We start from the raw sequence: 19,204 nt of genomic DNA on the forward strand, positions 1-19,204 counted from the left end.
CAATGGAAAAAGTTTTGCATTTGATGGTTTATAGGGATAAAGGAGGGTGCGACGCGAATTGTGTTACTCTCAGGAATATATGGCTGGAATTACATATTAATATCGACCTATGAAATGAAGAATAAGACTGTTTAAGAGAAGGTGTTTCTCTTCATTTTACTGTACCTAAATTCTCAAGTCACAAGTAACCGGCATTAATTACGGATCATGAATGTCTAAATGCATCTGATATTGGTGATTAGTGTAATCAGAGTGTAGAGGAGAAAGCTTAAAAACCTTGTAAATCAAATGACATTCTCAAGTCGTACACCAAGAGCTTAATCTTGAGTGTCCAGTTTCACCACAGCAGACTGTAATTCGAATACACACAAATTATCTATATCGAGTAACTGATTGGGAAATAGTAACTGTCACACTCCATTGTTACTTGTATCTACAATACACTGGTTCACATTGGCCAAGGCTGGTTATATGGTTGAAATGTATATGCATGCATGTCTATGTCTCAGATTTACAACCCATCAAGATGACATATATCCAATTGTATATGGTATGGTTTAAGTAAACTAGTTGTTCTTTTTCTCTCCTTTCTCCCCCCCCCCCCCCACACATCGGTGTACATCTTTTCGACAATATGTTAGTGACAAAAAATAAAATAGAAACGACGACATACCTCTTAATTTCTTTACGGTATTTATAGCCGAAATGGTGAATAGATGGCGCATCACATACGTGGTTGCTGCGATGATAGAGAAACACAAGTTGAGTATCTGAAGGATGTTCCAGAAATCACTGAAACACTTCATTTGCAATCGTCGAACCGTCTGGATTTTCTGCTCGATGAAAATAATAATGAAAATGATACAAATAATTTCGACAATCAAAATGAAAATACCGTAATTGCCAGTATACGGATATAATCGAAAAGTGTTTATAATCACGTTAGACGCCATTCCACCCAAGGTCGGAGTTTCAAACATCACAGTGACTGTAGTAAACATGTTGATATTGGGATTGTACAGAGTGAATTCGACAAATATCGCTCTTGTATTTTCATCAAGCCAGCGTAACTTTATCAGTTCATCAAGTGCTGCCATGGCTCTACTTGGACTTCCAGTCAGATCTTTACAATAACCATTACTACTATAGACAGCCTTTTCTCCTACAATGGGAATTCCTCCAATTTCAGTATAGTGTCGATATCGCCAACCGGAATTTAATGGCAATTTTATAGGATTGTCTCCATGTTGTAATTCCTTCCAGCTTGTAGTATAATTTGTCGTATCTTCGGTGTGAAATGAATAATCCTGATTACAATTTTCTCTGGTAGTATGGAATTTTGAGAGAGCATGACATTTTCCTAAATAAATAGAAAAACAGTTAATATTAAATGAACGGTTGGTGTCTAAATACAGTAGAATATGTTACATTATTTAATCATATTACACCAATTTCAATCATATCAAAAGTTTGTATCGTAGCCGATTAAATTCAATGTATAATCACTAAAAACTAACATTTTAAATAAAACCCGATTAAGTTGACCTGTTAAAATTTCTAGTAAATGGAAATCAAAATGTAAAATAAGCTGACTGAACTGGTAGAATGTGTACAATGTCCAACTAAATACTCCGAAGTATTAAAGTTTGTCTCTCGCTGTATTCTAAATTCTTACAGGGCGAGTTGAATTTGCTATTGTTTATAGCAACAATTTGTACTTGACAATGCTACTTACATACAGCTAGGAAGATCGAAATTCTTGTGGTTAAATGTCCCGTTGACCATGAGTACAACACAGTACCGCTGATATGATCATACTGGATGAATTACACACGCCTCGATCAATGTCCGATACCATATCGATTCCATCACTATTAGCTCTTTCAAGATTTAAAAAAATTTGGTAAAATTTAGAATCCTACCTGCACGAACACGCAGCTGTCTCAAACGCACTGGTCCCACACGGTATCCTGATCCACAGGATAGCATTTGGAAGTCTTGCGGAGTAGCATTCTTACCGTTCGCCAAAGTTGATGTATAGGTCTGTGGTACAACCACTTCTTTGGTCCATTTCCAGAACTGAGCATATCGAATGACCTGAAATTAATGGTGATGTATATATATTTATATATATTCATATATATTTAATTAGAGGATATGTTAACCTCGTGAAGGGATGGTTGCATCCAAGGAAATACAAGTTCAATACCTAGCATTGTTGGGGAATGAAATTCTCTTAAAACAATAGGTATATATTAAGCATATAGTAAAAAGAAGGAAAGAAAATGAAGATAAAGAAGTCAACAATTACTTATTATCAACAAATTGTTCATCTTCGCTTCTTACAGTCGTTTCAATTAATACTCAATAAACTAATTACAAATTTGTACATTAAATTTGCATTTATGTGATGTGAGCATAATTTCACCAGAGAAAGAAAAAAGATGTACCTTGAGATGTTATATGTGGACTTGTCAATTCATTTCAGCTGATAAGTTTGTAGGGAAGTGGTTATACACCATTAGGTGTACACCGCTTCCGTACATTAAATTTCTAGAAGAAACAACGGAACGCAGTTTCTGAACAACATAACAATATTTATTTTCAGTGGAATTCAGTTCATGCTTGGAGGGAATTCGGTAGCTCATCGCCCTCGGTTACTGAGACGCCTTCTGAATGATTTCTGTGGTTATTTGTGAAGCTCTGGTGCTGACATGTGAGAGAACTCTGTTGGACGTCTTGGCTCGACGGAGATCAGTCAACGAAGAGACTGAGAAAAGGCGCCAAAGCTGGGTGTCGAACTCTACGCATGCGCATGAGACTCTTCCTGTATTCCTTCCGGAACTAGTCCCTGCGCATGCGTGGATAAAACTCCGGACATTGAACATATAACAGTTGTCTACTATAAGCTGTCACTACAAGTTCGCATATAACATCTGAAGGTACATCTTTTTTTTTCCTCTGATGAAATTATGCTCATGTCACATAAATGTTAATTTAATGTACAAATTTGTAATTAAATTATTGAGTATTAATTGAAACAGCTGTACGAATCGAAGGTGACCAATTTGTTGATAATAAATAATTAACATCCTTATCTCCATTTTCTTTCCTTTTTTTAAACTATACATACATACACACACACACATATATACATACCCCCCCCCCCATTTATATATATATGAATCAAAGTATACAGTATTATATAGTCATTTCAACCGATCTTACCAGTCGGTTTCGTACTGGATATTAAATAACCGGATATTATATAACAGCACGGTTAATACCACGTGCTCTTATATATATATATGTGTGTGTGTGTGTATTTATGTATGCATATATATATGTATATATGCATATATATATATATATATATATATATATATATATATATATATATATATATATATCGAAAGCGTCCTTCAATGGAATTAACCAATGTTAATATATATATATATATATATATATATATATATCGAAAGCTCCTTTCAATGGCATTAACCAGTGTTGTTGCTTTCAACAAGAAAATACAAATGCTTCATATTTTCTCTAGTCATGACTACCGTCTCAATATAACCCTCAAAATCGCCCTGACCGCTGAGTCTGCTTATAACTGAAGACCTCTCCTGGCGAAATCATGTCTTTAACATAGTAAGAGCTACATCATAAATGTGAGAAAATACTTCATCCCCAACAATTATTGACCTTCTAAAAGCTTAAGTGAGATCCACTTCGGAATGTTTCTCTCACATCTGGAGCGGTGCAGTTGCAGCACATATAGACATCCCAGACAACATCCGGAAAAGGGCCACTGATTGGTATAAGTTCACTCAAAGACATAGCATTGCCTCTTCTCACTGTCATTCTTATTGTTGCCATAATAGTCTTTGATGTTGACTTACAAACGTTCAAAAGGAATGTTAATTACATCGATCATAAGAGAGCCAGCCCTTAGTCTCTTCCATAAGACCCTAACCCTTTTTCTCTCTCTTTACGCGCGCGCACACACACACACACAAACACATGCGAGCGCGCAAATTTGTCATCATTTATTTTGCCCAGGGCACTTATGAAAGTCGTCACCAATAGCTGCTTCTTCTAACGTGTCCCTTCGTTGCCACAGCATCCAAAAGCGATTGAGATAATGAAACAATTTTGTTTGTGCAGTTCTGTACGTTGTTTTGGAAATCATCTTGCACAAACTTTACTAAAGCCGAGTTTATTGTGAATGATTTCATAGGTGAAATCACAACTAATTTGTATATCATTTGCTACGTCATCAATAGTCAGACTCATCCTCGTACACGAGTGCGCGTGCACACTCACACTCATACCCACATACATACATACATACATACATACATACATACATACATACATACAAAATTAACCTGTTGTTGGTGTTGAAATTCCAATGAAGGAGCCTTGGACCTTTCTCTATAGGCAAGAAATCTTGAAATAAAACTGAATAATGACATACATACATACACACTTATATACATACATACATACATACATACATGCATGCATACATACATACATACATACATACATACATAAACGTTTATATGAGGTGAAGTGGCAGAGTTGCTACAGAGTGAGAATACTTTGCCATATCAGTTCCAGCTCCTTGGCTCTGAGTTCAAACAGATCCATATCACATTGGACTCGTCTAATGTGATGATAACATTGGGCTCGTCCAATGTCGTCATCAGTGTAGGATGTGTTCGTGTGTACAGCGTTTTGATGTGCGACACTTGTGCAACTACTTTTGAATTTTTCAGTTCTTGTGTAGAGAGCCTGTAGCAACAAAACAGAGTCCCCATATTCTGCTGAAAGCCTTCGATGGATTTTGACCTTTGATACACTTTTAACTTTTCTTAAAACGGATCACTGGATATTGCTCTTCTTTGAAGAAACTCGAAAGCAAACAGGTCGCATTTAACGTAATAACAGTGACGATATGAATGACGTTTCAAGTCCAAACCTGCACAGAGATGAAGTGATGGAAGTAATGTCACGTAATGCGTGTGCAACGAATTTTCCCGCCAATAGCAAAAATGGAAGAGGATAATGATTCCTTTTTGTACCCTCATTTTTTTCTCTAACTGTTTGTCTGTCTGTCTCTCCTTCACACACACACACACACACACACACACACACACACACACACACACACACACACAGAAGTGAACTGATAGGTCGTTGGATCGTCGGACAGAATACCTTGCGATATTCGTTCTAGTCTGTGGTCTCGGAGTTCAAATTTTGTCAAGGCCAACGTTGTCTTACACCCTTCCTGGGACGATAAATAAACTACTCATCTATCACTTAAGTAGATTCTTCTTCTTCTTCTTCTTCTTCTCTTCTTTTTCTTCTTCTTCATTTTCTTCTTCTTTTCTTCTTCTTCTTCTCCTCCTCCTCCTTCTTCGTTTTCTTCTTCTTTTTCTCCTCCTCCTTCTTCGTCTTCTCCTCCTCCTTCTTCTTCTTCTTCTTCTCCTCCTCCTTCGTCTTCTCCTCCTCCTTCTTCTTCCTCTTCTTCTTCTCCTCCTCCTCCTTCTTCGTCTTCTTCTTCTCCTCCTCCTCCTCCTCCTCCTCCTCCTTCTTCTTCTTCTTCTTCTTCTTCTTCTTCTTCTTCTTCTTCTTTGCTATGTCTCTAGTTCAGGAAGAAAACTATTATGACCATACCTGATGAGAGCTGAGCGACAGGGCGCTTCTATAGCTCAATCAGGATTTGAGGGCTAAAGAAGAAAGAGTATATATATATATATATACATATATATATATATATATATATATATATATATATATATATATATATATGCGCGCGCGCGCGCACACACACACACACACAATAATCGTACACTGCATATTCAATGTGCAACTTAAAGCTTCCTAATTAAATGTCACGTCAGGTAATGCGACAGCTGACAGATATATGCATATATCAAGTAAATCACTGATAAACTGCGGGAAGATCATAGGTTCAGCGGGTGCGTCTATATTCGTTTCAAAAATGTCAAAAGACAGTCTGTTGACAATAACTTTCAAACATCTCGTTAGGAATGATCTGATGGCGGAAAAGACTCTACAATGTACGCCAAAGTTGGTCATTTAGTCCTCTCCAGCAATCCTCTGAGATATCTCATTGGTTTATGTACTATCACTTTTTAATGCTCAGTAAGGGAAGTGAGTTAGCAGAGTCGTCAGAATTTCTGATAAATTACTTTTCGATAAATAGTTTCAGTCCTTTATGTTCTGCGTTCATATCCCACCGAGTCAATTTATTCTGCCATATTCTCTTGTTAAAGGTGTGGTTTTGTGTCTATATTGGAAATGAGTGTGGAGGCGCAATGGCCCAGTGGTTAGGGCAGCGGACTCGCGGTCATAGGATCGAGGTTCCGATTCCCAGACCGGGCGTTGTGAGTGTTTATTGAGCGAAAACACCTAACTTCCACAAGGCTCCGGCAGGGGATGGTGGCGAACCCTGATGTACTCTTTCACTATAACTTTCTCTCGCTCTTACTTCCTGTTTCTATTGTGCCTGTAATTCAAAGGGTCAGCCTTGTCACACTGTGTCACGCTGAATATCCTCGAGAACTCAGTTAAGGGTACACGTGTCTATGGAGTGCTCAGCCACTTGCACGTTAATTTCACGAGCAGGCTGTTTCGTTGATCGGATCAACTGGAACCCTCGTAGAAATGAGTATTTACAGCAGTTGTTAGACGAATAAGCAGTATAAATGACAATCAAGGTTTTAAATGTCATTTGTCAATGAAAGCATCACATTGTATTAACCCTTTAACTGCGAAATTAAATTTCATGGTTATTCCTGTAATGATGTTAAATGTTTACAAAAAGAAAAAAAAAAAATGGGGGAAAAAAAAAGAAGAAAAAAAAGACTAAGTATTTTCTGGAAGTTACGTTGCTCGATAAACTTGACAGATTTCATCAAAAAAAGTAGTTGCAAATATGACAAACCTCAACAAAAGTACTTTGGTATATAAAACTGTTTTCTGCAGTTAACGGTAATGAAATTTTAAGGGTTATATCTGATTTCTGCAGTAAAAGGCTTAAACTGTTATTACTTACTACAATTACTAGCCACATTAGTGACCGTTAAGAGGCGAAGTAGCTAAGTGTTAGGCTATTAGATTCAATGTAGGTGTTTTATTGTGTCTTTAGGAAGAATATTTTATTTTACTTAACTTACATATATGTTATTAAAAGATAAAGTTCTAGCTCATTTTGGAAAGTTATTCGCAAAAGGCTGGACTGTCATCTTTTTCTAAAAGGTAAACATATTTTTCATCTGTTTAAAACAGCATGAAGCTGGAGATAAAAACAGTATTCTACTAACCCTATTGTTCACAAAAACAAAAAAGAAGAAAAAAATTAAGCAACGCCATTTCACATGTCGAACAATCCTGAACTAATTTGATCGGTTACTCTAATTCCCCACTATAAAAAAATAAGAGTCTTGTGAAAAAAAATTAATTTGAAAAATAATTTCAGATGGGGTAAGCGGAACTAGGTAGAGTGATAAGAAATGCATCTCTTTTTGTGTTCAAATCACACCAGAGTTATTAAAATTTTTCAGCATTCTTGCATGAAAAAAAAAAAAAGCAGTATTAGTATTTAATCAATGATATATCTAATTCATCCATGGAATGCTTTTATTTATTTATGCGCCCCTTTTAAAGCCTAGCCAAGCTCATGGGCCCGGTTTGCCGGTTTCTATGGCGTATGTGTTCCCCCCAACTGGAGGGGACGCCAGTCCATTGCAGCGTTACTCAAAAAACAGGAAGAAAGAGTGAGTGAAAGAGTACAACAGGGGTCGCCACCATCCCCTGTCAGAGACTCGTGGAGTTTTAGATGTTTTCGTTCCATAAACGCACACAATGCCCGGTCTGGGAATCGAAACCGCGATCCTCCGACCGCAAGTCTGCTACCCTAACCACTGGACCATTGCGCCTCCCATGGAATGCTTCGTCAATAAATAAATCAATATGTAAAATAAACTACAGTAGTTTCACACCTTCGGTAAGTGTTTCGCTTGAAGAACATTCAGCAATGTGTCTTTGATAATGTACGAACGCGGATCTCGGTTGTTGCTTGCCAAAATAATTAGGAGGACCAAATAGGTTAGGTAAAAACACATGTCTTTAATTAGCTGTTTCATTTTTATGTCCTTTAGTCGACTCTGGCGTAGTTTTTTCAGTACCTCTTTATTTGGAGTATAAATTGGTGTCGCATTTATCGACTCTGAAAATAGAATGAGAATGCGAAGATGAATAAAAGTTTAACATTTTTCTTCCAAAGTTAGTTTTAATCACTAACTAGCTAACTAATCTTGCAATGCCGGTAGTGGAAATAAATATTGCCAACTTATTTTAATAAAATAATAAGCATTTTAATAAATTAATAAACATGTAATGATTAAAAAATTCACTTTGCAATCATGAACTTTCGATCCAACAACACAGCATCATGGACAAGTGCTTTTATCAAAGATTCGAGTTAACCCAACAATTGTGGGTGAATTTGAGTAGTCGGACAAACTACTGTACCTGTAATTCAATGGCCTATTTTTGACTATATTGAATTTACACAGGTTTGTGGAATACTCAGCCACTAGAGGTTAGTTCAGTGAGGACCTACTTCTTCTTGTCAAGTACGAAAATTTAGGGCCGCCATCATCATTGATGATATAATAAAGAGTAGGTCAGATGTCAGAGATGATAGAGCGGAGGCGAACGGATGTGTGCTGTATACAAACGGTAAGATGGTGCCTCAATTGGATTCATCAGGAACAAAGAACACAGGTACAAAATATCTTTCGGTAGGTAACTACGTAAGGAGTGTGGGGAGCAGGCAGAGTAGTGGATGAAGTAATTGAAATACAGTATTTGACAGTGGAATGAATAAAGTAATTGAGATAGTGAGAGTATATGACAGAATTACTAAATTTGGGCTAGTCATAAGTAATACGACAGCAACAGTTCCGCTTTTTGAGCTCCACAATTGGGACCGACAAGTGAACAAAAGAACCGTCTCTATGAGGCCCTATTGTCGACCAACTCAATAAGAAATAACAGTGACCTTGTTATCACAATTGGTGATTTTAAGGGTCATTCTCATTAGTACCATGATGTCTACTTTGGAGGTACACGGAGGCTATGTGTATGGTAAGAGGAATGAGGAAGGATGAAGCATCTTGGATTTCTATGAGGCAAAAGACCTAACCAACTGCCACACGAACTTCAGGAAAATGGTCATCGACCAATCAAGTGAACACACAAGCTGGATAGACTTTATTTTCACCAGGGAAACAAGATGATAGATGGTGGAATATACTAAGTCTTTTCGCAGGGAAGAATGTAACACTTAACATAAATTAGTAATAACTGACTTGAGAGAAAGAGTTAGGCAGAACAAAAGACGCAAAATAATCTGGAGAAAGAAGGTACGGAAATTGAAAGATCTCTCAGCTTGTCCTGTTCATTATAGTTCTCAAGGTCGTCGACATACAGAATTTCCCACGCCTGTCAGTGGGAACTGTTGATGTAGGCGACTTGGTTCTCAGAAACGAATCTGTCGAAGATTCAAGCTAGAAGCAAAGCTTATAATCGAGACGTAAAAGACAGAACTCTACTGCCATTTGCAAATTTGGCATGGTTGATATGCAGAAAAAGAGTAAGTAAGAATTCTAAAACGTGTAATCAATGTAAAGTATGGATGCACAAGAGGTACAGTGAAATCAGAGACACTTTGACAGAGAAGGAAGACTACCTATGTGGCACATCTACAGAATGCTCTAACATTATAGCGGAATTTGAACTTAGATGGCAAGGCGCCTGAATAAATACTGCACGTCTAAAAACACTGCCAAATCGCGCGCGTGCGCGTGCACACACGCACACGCGCGCGCACACACACAAACACGCACACACACACACAAACACACACACACACACAGACACACACACACACACACATATGTGAACAAGCATTGAGTATGTGTGTTCGATAATATTCACAGGATAAGCGCTGCTTCTAAATCCTATTTGAATATATATATATATATATATATATGTGTGTGTGTGTGTATATATGTTTGTATATATAAATATTTACCTATATATATATATATATATATATATATATATATATATATATATATATATATATATAAACAAATAGTGAATGAGTATATGCATATATACGTACAGGTATGTGCATACCGACATCCACCTGTATGTATAGGTGCATATCTGGGTACAGGACATTGCAAACAAACGTAGACGAGAAAACACACGAGCCACACACACACACACACACACACACACACACACACACACATATATATATATATATATATATATATATAAATATATATATTATATATACTCATACACATATATTATATATACTCATACACATATATATATACACACTACACACATACGCACGCACACACGTATCCCCCTCCCACACACGCACACACATACATATAGAACATGGACATTAAAAGAGGATAATGCGTGTGTATATGTATGAAAAATGAAAATGTGTATAAATTAGCTACTAGCAACAACAACGATATTTGTTACGGGTAATAATTAGCATATCCAACTCAAATTGGGTGCGTTGTCTAGATCGGCTTTGAGCTGCTATTAAAGTCTACAGCTATAACATCTTATGTTGACGGCACGCGTGATCATTAAGCACTGACTATATCGGTTGACGAAATAATCATCTGCACCGGTGGACGTTACTACTGTACCACTTGGTTCCACCGTTTGTGAGGATCACCAGTGGCAACTCAACCTCGCACCGAATGCCAGAACGAAAATCAGTGGAAGCGATATAATATAATAATGGTCAAACAGCTAGTGGTGTCGCAAAAAGCCGTATCTCAGAACGTTAGTAGCAGTTGAAAGGCGATCTAGACAAAACATCCAATAATAATTAGCGTATTACTATCCGTTACAATTAATTGCTGCAGCTGTCGCTAATAGCTAATTTATTCGTAGCCCGCCGGCTTTTTGCGACACTACTGGCTGTTTAGCCATCATTATGTTATATCGGTCAGACTAAATTTTTGTTCTGACATTCGGTGCGAGGCTGAGCTGCCGCTGATGATTCTCAAAAACAGTGAAATCATGTGATACGGTAGTACCATCCACCGGTGCAAAAGATTATTTCATCACCCGAAATAGTTAGTGCTTAATGAGCACGTGTCGTCAACATGGGATGGTATTTTTGAACGTTAATAGTAGTTAAAAAGCGATACAGACAACTCGTCCAATATAAGGTGGATATGCTAATTATTTTTCGAATACACATACACAATATTGTATTCATTTACAGCTTTGTAGACTGGAGTAACGTGAAAGAGATACTTTGATCAAACCCAATGACACTACACGCCGATCAGTTTCAGAATTGAAACCACCACCAAATGATCGCGAGCCAAACATTTTAACCACTAGGCCACTAGGCTTCACCTGCACATAGAACTATTTAATGTATCAATTGGTGTTCTGAATGGAAATGTTCGTGATCAAACGTGAAACTTTCTATACATACCTTTCTCCGGTTGATAATCTACTAATTCCTCATCGTTGTGGAGATCTGTGATGATGTGAACTCCAATTTGGTCGTTACCAACAGGGCTTTTGGCACCACCAAGACGTTCCTGTCCTTTCTTTTCCTCGTAGTTTTCTTCTTCAGGTTTTTTCAACAGCAACGAAGTAATCAAAGACAGAATAACAATCTATAAGGAAACCAATAAGTTTAGCAAAAATAGTGTTATTCATTGTAAAATATATTGTAATTCTTTTATTCTTTTAGAAGAGCAGGAAATGAAAGAATGAGTGACAGTTCAGTAAGTACATACGTACGTACGTATGCTTGTATGTATGTATGTATATACTTACGTGCGTATGTATGAATGTATGTACTGTTGAGTCATTGTGTTTAATATCTACGATATGATAATTTGTCAGTGGGGGTCATATTCCTCTACTAGATGACATGTGTATATACACACAGACAGACAGGCACATATGCAGTAAAGCATAAATGGTGTAGTATAGTACTGCATTGAAACAAATCACTGTTAATGAGTCGACGGAAATATTATATGTAGAAACAAGTTGCTCACATCTATGCATACAATGTCGGCCAAATCATTTAAATGTATTCTTTACTACACACACATACACACACATACACACACACACACACACACACACACACACACACACACACACACACACACATACACACTCGGGTGGACACATATTTAAGTAGTGAAGATGTGAGTGAGAAAGATGAGTCTGGCTTTGCGGGACGAGCATATTCTTAATAGGAGCCTTCAAGTCAGGAAATATAGGCCGGAGACGGTATTTGTTCTCGACAGTAATAGTAAATGGGAATTTGCGAGGGTTCTTTGGTCCCAAATTGCTCTCGCCATATTGGGACGTTTCATTTTATTTCCTTTAATCGTTCTATTGCTTTTCACAGCTGTTCTCTCATAACGAAACCCGCGTAAACCCGTACCGATTTTCTAACTTTCTCTTGTAATATTTCCTCATCTATCATTCTTGAGACATAAAAGAACTTGCTGTTGCCTTTCTTAGTGCGTTGTAAGGAGGCGAGCAGGCAGAATCGTTAGGTAAAATGCTTAGCGGTATTTCGCCCGTCTTTACGTCCTAAGTTCAAATGTCGCTGAAGTAGACTTTGCCTTTCATCCTTTCAGGGTTAATAAAACAAGCACCAGTTGAGCACTGGGGTCGACGAAACTGACTAGCTGTTCCCCCAAAATTTCAGGCCTTGAGCCTATAGTAGAAAGATTATTATTAGTGTGTTGGAAAGTGGCGAGCTGATGAAAGTGTTAGCGCGTTGGGTAAAATGTTGAGCAGCATTTCTTCTGGCTCATTACATTCTGAGTTGAAATTCCGCCGAGGTCGATCGTACCGTTCATCTTTTGGGACAGATGAAATAAGTATCAGTTGGGTACCGGGCTCAATGTAACCGGCTTGCTTCCTTCCCACAAAACTGCTGATCACGTGCCAACATTTAAAAGAATTATTAATGCATTGGAAAAAATGGTCAGTAGCGTTTCTTCTGACTCTTTACGTTCAAAGCTCATATCCAACCGAGGTCAACTTAACAGTTTTTCGTTACGGGGTTCGATAAAATAAAGCACCAGTTAAGTACTGGTATCTCTCTTCTTCTTCTTCTTCTTCTTCTTCTTCTTCTTCTTCTTCTTCTTCTTCTTCTTCTTATTATTATTATTATTATTATTATTATTATTATTAGTAGTAGTAGTAGTAGTAGTAGTAGTAGTAGTAGTAGTAGTAGTAAGGCGGCGAGCTGGCAGAATATTTAGCACGCTAAAAATGCTTAGCGGCATTTTGTCCCTTTTTACCTTCTGGGTTCAAATTACTCCGAGGTCGACTTTGCATTTCATCCTTTCGGGCTCAATGAATTAAATACCAGTCAAGCACTGGGGTCGATGTAACCGACTAATCACCTCCTTCGATGTTTGAGTCCAATAAGTAGAAAGGATCATTATTATTTAGTAGTTGCTGTTGTTTTTGTTGAAGCAATTGGACTTAACCAGCAATGAGTTATGAATGATATGGAATGTAAAGACACACACACACACACTTACCTTAGTTGGCTGTATGACTGTGATACTCTCTCCCAGCGACATGAACATAGATGTCAACCAGGCGTTGGACTTTTCTTTACCCCATTCCATGCTATAGGAAAACGTTAAAAATGCTGATGTTCCGATATTGGCAAAAACCAGCAGCCAGCCGATGTAGATACAACCATGAGGTAGGCTGTCTTTCGAACACTTTGACTGTTTCTTCGAAGACATTGTTTCTTTACTGATGTTATAAGTTTCCCTTATAGAACCAATCTCACAGTTTGAAAAGTGTGATAGCATTGGAAAAACCGGCGATAGAGCTTGAAATTGTGCTTGATTGTCTTCACACAGAATTGTGGGTGTCCTGGAATATAATGCTGAAGTAGCTCTTAACTGGTCGGCCATTTTGACATTTAAGCTACTATTAGCTTTCTCAGTTAAAATATTCGGACTATTTAACTGGTTGATGTTCGGTTGCTGTTTCGTCTGTTCAAGTTGCTTTCCCCAGATGCTGCTAACTAAATTGGTTTTGGGCCTACTTTTCCTGAATAGCTGGTCTACAGCAATGTTAACTGGAAGTACAATCAAACAGCTTATGAAACTGATATATAAGGCCTGTAAATTGATAGATGCCGATCCTACTATGGTGAACTCATATTTTCTTTTTGTAGCTTCTGAACCACTTTTGTAAAACACTGCATTGGCAAGCATGGTCATTAGTACCACGGAAAGTATCGAAGAAATTCGCTGTACACGTGTGAAATTACTGTGAGTTGGACGCATGAAAACAGACAACCAAAGATGGTCATCGGAGAAACTCTTGTGAGTTTTGGAGAAGAACAAATTTTGGAAAGTTTTAATATCTTGAGGGGCGGCCACTGGTAAAACACGCTCGATTAAACCATCGTCATATTCCACAGCCAACCAACGATTACAAAGGAAAACACATCTGGCAAAATAAAAGTAAATAACATTAAAATCAACGGCAACAGCTTCATGTACAAAACTTCAAAGAATGAACTTACAATACAGATATGATATCGTTACTATATAATATAGATATAATATCCTGTCTATTTCTCACTGAGAGAAAATCGCAGCTGGAAGTACCATCATAGACAAGTCTGACAACGATATGATTGATTGGTCGTATCAGTCAATGAATGCTACATCCTCAAAGGCCTTGTAAGTCGGCACAAGAGGAGATCGAGTTCAGTGCTATAAAATTGGGAGTGTTTCGATAATTTACAGTCTGGTTGGGTAAGGGGACATTCCCCATTGCTGCGATTCGTTGCAGCCACTATTTTATCGGTATTTGCTCGGATCGTCCTGGGCAACTCTCCTCCGAACAGTGTACCAGTAAGTTCTTTCCCATCTCCGTGAAATACTTCTTCATCTGTAATGACCATGAGGTATGTGGCTGACCAACACAAGCCGTCACCTCAACCAGATCCTCAGAGAAGAGGAAACGGTACGCAGGATCCAACATGGAAAATCGACCAAACAGTTTAAATTGATGACCACGGTGGAAGAGAAATCTGACCAATGGTAACTCTTAATCCAGTGAAGCGTCTTGGTATCAAAGGAGTTCAGGCGGCTCTTGAAAGCTCCGGACAGTGGCAAATATCGTAACTATAGAGCAAGACAGCTGGTACCAGAAACCTAAAGACTCGAACTTTTCCTCCTGCTCAGATATCGGCAGCACCAAACAGCCTTGGCCAGTGAGTCCACAATTGCACCCGCACGCCCAAGTCTTTTTAGAACTTCGGATTTGCAGTTAATGCTGCTATAGATCACACTGCCGATATAAGTTCTGAGTTCAAATTTTTCTACAGGTAAAATTTTGCGATAGAATGGCATTTCATACTGGTGAGAAGTAGCTGCCGTTGATTCATTTCATACCTTGAAAACTAGAATAAGCATTTGAATACCGAATATGCTTTCGGTACATGTAATTTATTAAAAAATATGATAAAGAGACAGAGAAAACAAATAATGCTGCTAGAGTGAGGAAGATCTTTGAATATGATTTTCCCCTCCGCATGAGAAATTTTCCAATTACCACTGATTATCTCTCATGAATTGGGAACAGGGATTCTTTACTTGAGCTTAGTAAACTACCGCGGGATGGATTGTTTTATCCCAGCCAGTGGTCAATAATCAAAACCAAAAATCGGATCAAAAGGCAAAGCTGATCGATAAAACTAGAGTAGCTCCGTTACCGCGTCCAGGTTCATATAAAAACTTGAACTAAGCACAACAAATTAACAAACTATACTTGTTAATTATATTGCATTCCTACTGTTTATAACAGAGAGCTATATATATTTATTTACTTATTTACACTTAGGTAGTCTGGCCATGAGCATACCTCGGTGATGAGTTATGACTTCTCTCAATCATTACACGACATTTTATCATCTTTATGAAACAGCATGGTAAAGCAAATTAGTTACCTTCAGCTAAAAGGTGTGATAAATTGAATAAGGAGACCACTGTTTACAATTAAATAAATTAATTAATGAAGGCAAGTGAAATGTTATGGATGAATTTTGATTTTACGTTTTAGATGACTGTAAATCCTTAACGTGAACCTTCCGAAGGTACCAACTTTCATGTTCTCCTTTTCCCGAAGCATCATGCCAAATTCGAAGATAGGTTAATGGACCAAGAGATTTTGGTACTCCTAGCAAGTATGGATTGATGCTACCGCGACTAAAGACCTATAAATTAACATTAAAAAAAAACAAAATTAATTTAAAAAAGAAAACAGAATTAAGTAAAAACATAACCTCCTTCCTTGGCGGAGGTGAAAATACAGAATTAAATAAAGAAAAGTAACATCCTAAAAAAAGGAAATATATATAATGAGTGTTCAGGTAAAATTATATTAGTTTAAGGCAAAGGTTACTAGAGTAGAAGGAAAACTGGGTAGATTATTTATTCTCCAAACAATTGTTTTTCTATCCAACTAATGTAAAAAGAGGATCATTACTACAACTCCGGTTTCGAGACTACTGGGATGGAGATATTAACGTTAATATATCTTACCAACGTGCTTGTTAAACTAGGGAATATAAATGAATATACATTTGCGATATTAGCAGTTTGCTATTTCAACAAAGGTTGCGTTATTAACAAGACAAAAACATATGTAGTCTTGATTTGAAGATACTTTAGGCTAAATGCAAAACCTGAAATAACATTCGTTGTAAAATAACCTTAGCTGCAAGAAGGCACACATAATAAATTATCTTATATATTGTCTGGCATGATTTATATAAAAGCATCGACAGATTGTTGGAGAAATCTTGCTTCTTCTTACTTTTGACTCCTTCTCGTCCACCAGCTGTCTGATACCCGTGTCACCAAGCTCTCCAGTAAGTACAAAACCGATGCGGGATAGTGTGCCCGCTCCTTTGCGCACTCCTGTAAATACGGTTATCGTGTAAAAATAGCAATCCTTTGCCTTGTTGCTCTTCAAAGGGACTACTCCCCACTGTCAAAAGAGAAAAAGGAACAAAATGCATAAGATTTACAAATTAGTTCATAAAATTTTATGGAACTATAGTAGAGACCTTAATTTTATATTTTTAATGAAATCAACTGGGTAAACTCGCTAAAGGAATTGTAGTGATTGAATTATAGATTGATAAAATGTAAATTGAGGAAAAGTGAAAATTATTTGCGGCAACTTTTGTACTTTTAATTGCTCATGTAACCATTTACAAGAGAATTGTTAAAAAATATGAAGAATCAATCAAGAATTTTGGAATCATGACCAAATAATAGGGGGAAAAATTACTTCAATCCAACAAGGCAACAAATACTGACAGCATCACTCTCGTTACCCACAAACAGAAATAATTCTTAGCTTCAGAAAACATTCCAATTATTTTCCTGCTTTTTCTTTCTAATTATGTAGAGTTCTGACCCAAGCTATGGATATTCGTCTGTGTCCTATTATAACAAAAGGTAACCTATCTGTTATTATTAGTTACTAACCCACCACACTCACTTCCAGCATCTCAAAAGTGACAGAAGCAGAAAGCTACCACTTCCTTCATTTGCCTGAGTTCTCCATTCCTCATGAGCAGCAATATCGTTTCCATAGAACCTGATCTAATGCAGAGCTGTTCTCTTAAATTTTACTAGCTATGATCGATTGTTGACTACCTTCATAGATCAAATGTCTTACATTAGTATACTGTTCTCATGTATAGGAGTGCTGTACTAAACAAATAAATATCCTACACAGTATAAAAATGAGCATTAGGCTGATTGGCAACACGTTATAGCTGAATACCTATATTTCTACATACCTCACCTGATACAAGTTGGAAATGAATATCAACTGCAGCGATATTACCAATCTTGTGATTGCCCCTCTTTCACTTTCGATACACAAATATAAATACACAGTCATGTCACGAGATAGAGAGGGGAGGGGCAGAATCAATAATAGACAACTGGATTTTAAGCTTCACCCCTTTCGAAGTGAATTTGAAGATATATTCGGCCAACGAGGTAAATAAAAGTCGGAATTTTAGATATTCTGTTCTTTTACAAAACCGACTGTGGAACCAATATAATATTTCAAGATGTTATGACGTTTTTTACAGTGCATTTGTAAATCACATTTTTCATCACATTTCCAATTTAAAGGGTAGGCTCGAGACATCCTACAGTTGTAGTTATAAAATAGATAGTCGGAAGAGTCACCATATGTACCGGAAAAGAGTTGGTATGTTGCAAACAACCTCCCAGCAAAAGAGGAGTTTGAGGGGGTAGTTATCCGCTATATCTTCGATCCGGAAGGGTTATGAACACTAATCATTGAGTCCAAATTATCGGATGCAGTTTGGTCGACTTTGATTCTATGCACCTAGTTTAAGCTCATGGCAACACTAAGAATTCATCTGATGTAAAGAAAGCGCCTATAAAGTCTCTTATGCCGATCAATCTGGAGTCTGTGAAATCTTGTGTATGTGTGTGTGTGTGTGTGTGTGTGTGTAGTTCAAATTTATAGTAAAACAAAGACGAAGACAAGTGTAGGAACAACAAGCAAGTGTATTAGTTTGACGCCCGGGAAAATGGAAAAATCTTTTACGTTTCGAGCCTACGCTCTTCGATAGAAAGGGCTAAAAAGAAATAAATAGAGAGAGAGAATTTAAAAAAAAAAAAAACGTGTTGAGTTCAGTGGTCCAACATGGCAAATGACTGGAAAGAATAGAGGCTGAATGAAGGGGAGATAATTCATGGTGATCTCAAGAAGAGGAGGTGCGCAAGCTGGTGTATGTATGTGTTAGTGTGTAAGTATGCATGTGTGAATGGGGGCGAGTGAGTTTCACGTGTGTGTGGTGTGTGTGTGTGTGTGCGTATATATATATATATATATATATATATATAGACAGACACAGGGTCACGTATTGTTATAATTTGGACAGTTTGGTTACATGTTGATTTGTGTTCAACTGTACAGAGCTTTGCCTTTGGCGTCTCTCCTATGCTGCAGAGTTGTCTAATGCTTTGTGATT

The 19,204-nt window shown here is 37.4% G+C and overlaps 1 protein-coding gene across 1 annotated transcript in view; it reads right to left on the reverse strand.

The window, feature by feature from the left end:
• Nucleotides 1-19,204, reverse strand: part of LOC106876666 (polycystin-1) — a 115,438-nt gene that overhangs the window by 8,084 nt on the left and 88,150 nt on the right. The window contains exons 26-33 of the mRNA XM_089348331.1: nt 16,993-17,166; nt 16,230-16,390; nt 13,686-14,616; nt 11,594-11,780; nt 8,040-8,266; nt 1,923-2,097; nt 942-1,360; nt 674-833 (exon numbers count right to left, since the gene is read on the reverse strand). Of these exons, the coding sequence (XP_089204457.1) occupies nt 674-833; nt 942-1,360; nt 1,923-2,097; nt 8,040-8,266; nt 11,594-11,780; nt 13,686-14,616; nt 16,230-16,390; nt 16,993-17,166 (2,434 nt within the window). The remainder of the gene's footprint in view (nt 1-673; nt 834-941; nt 1,361-1,922; nt 2,098-8,039; nt 8,267-11,593; nt 11,781-13,685; nt 14,617-16,229; nt 16,391-16,992; nt 17,167-19,204) is intronic.

This window comes from Octopus bimaculoides, chromosome 3, assembly GCF_046866305.1.
Source record: "Octopus bimaculoides isolate indiv1 chromosome 3, ASM4686630v1, whole genome shotgun sequence".
In the NCBI taxonomy this organism is placed as follows: Eukaryota; Metazoa; Mollusca; class Cephalopoda; order Octopoda; family Octopodidae; genus Octopus; species Octopus bimaculoides.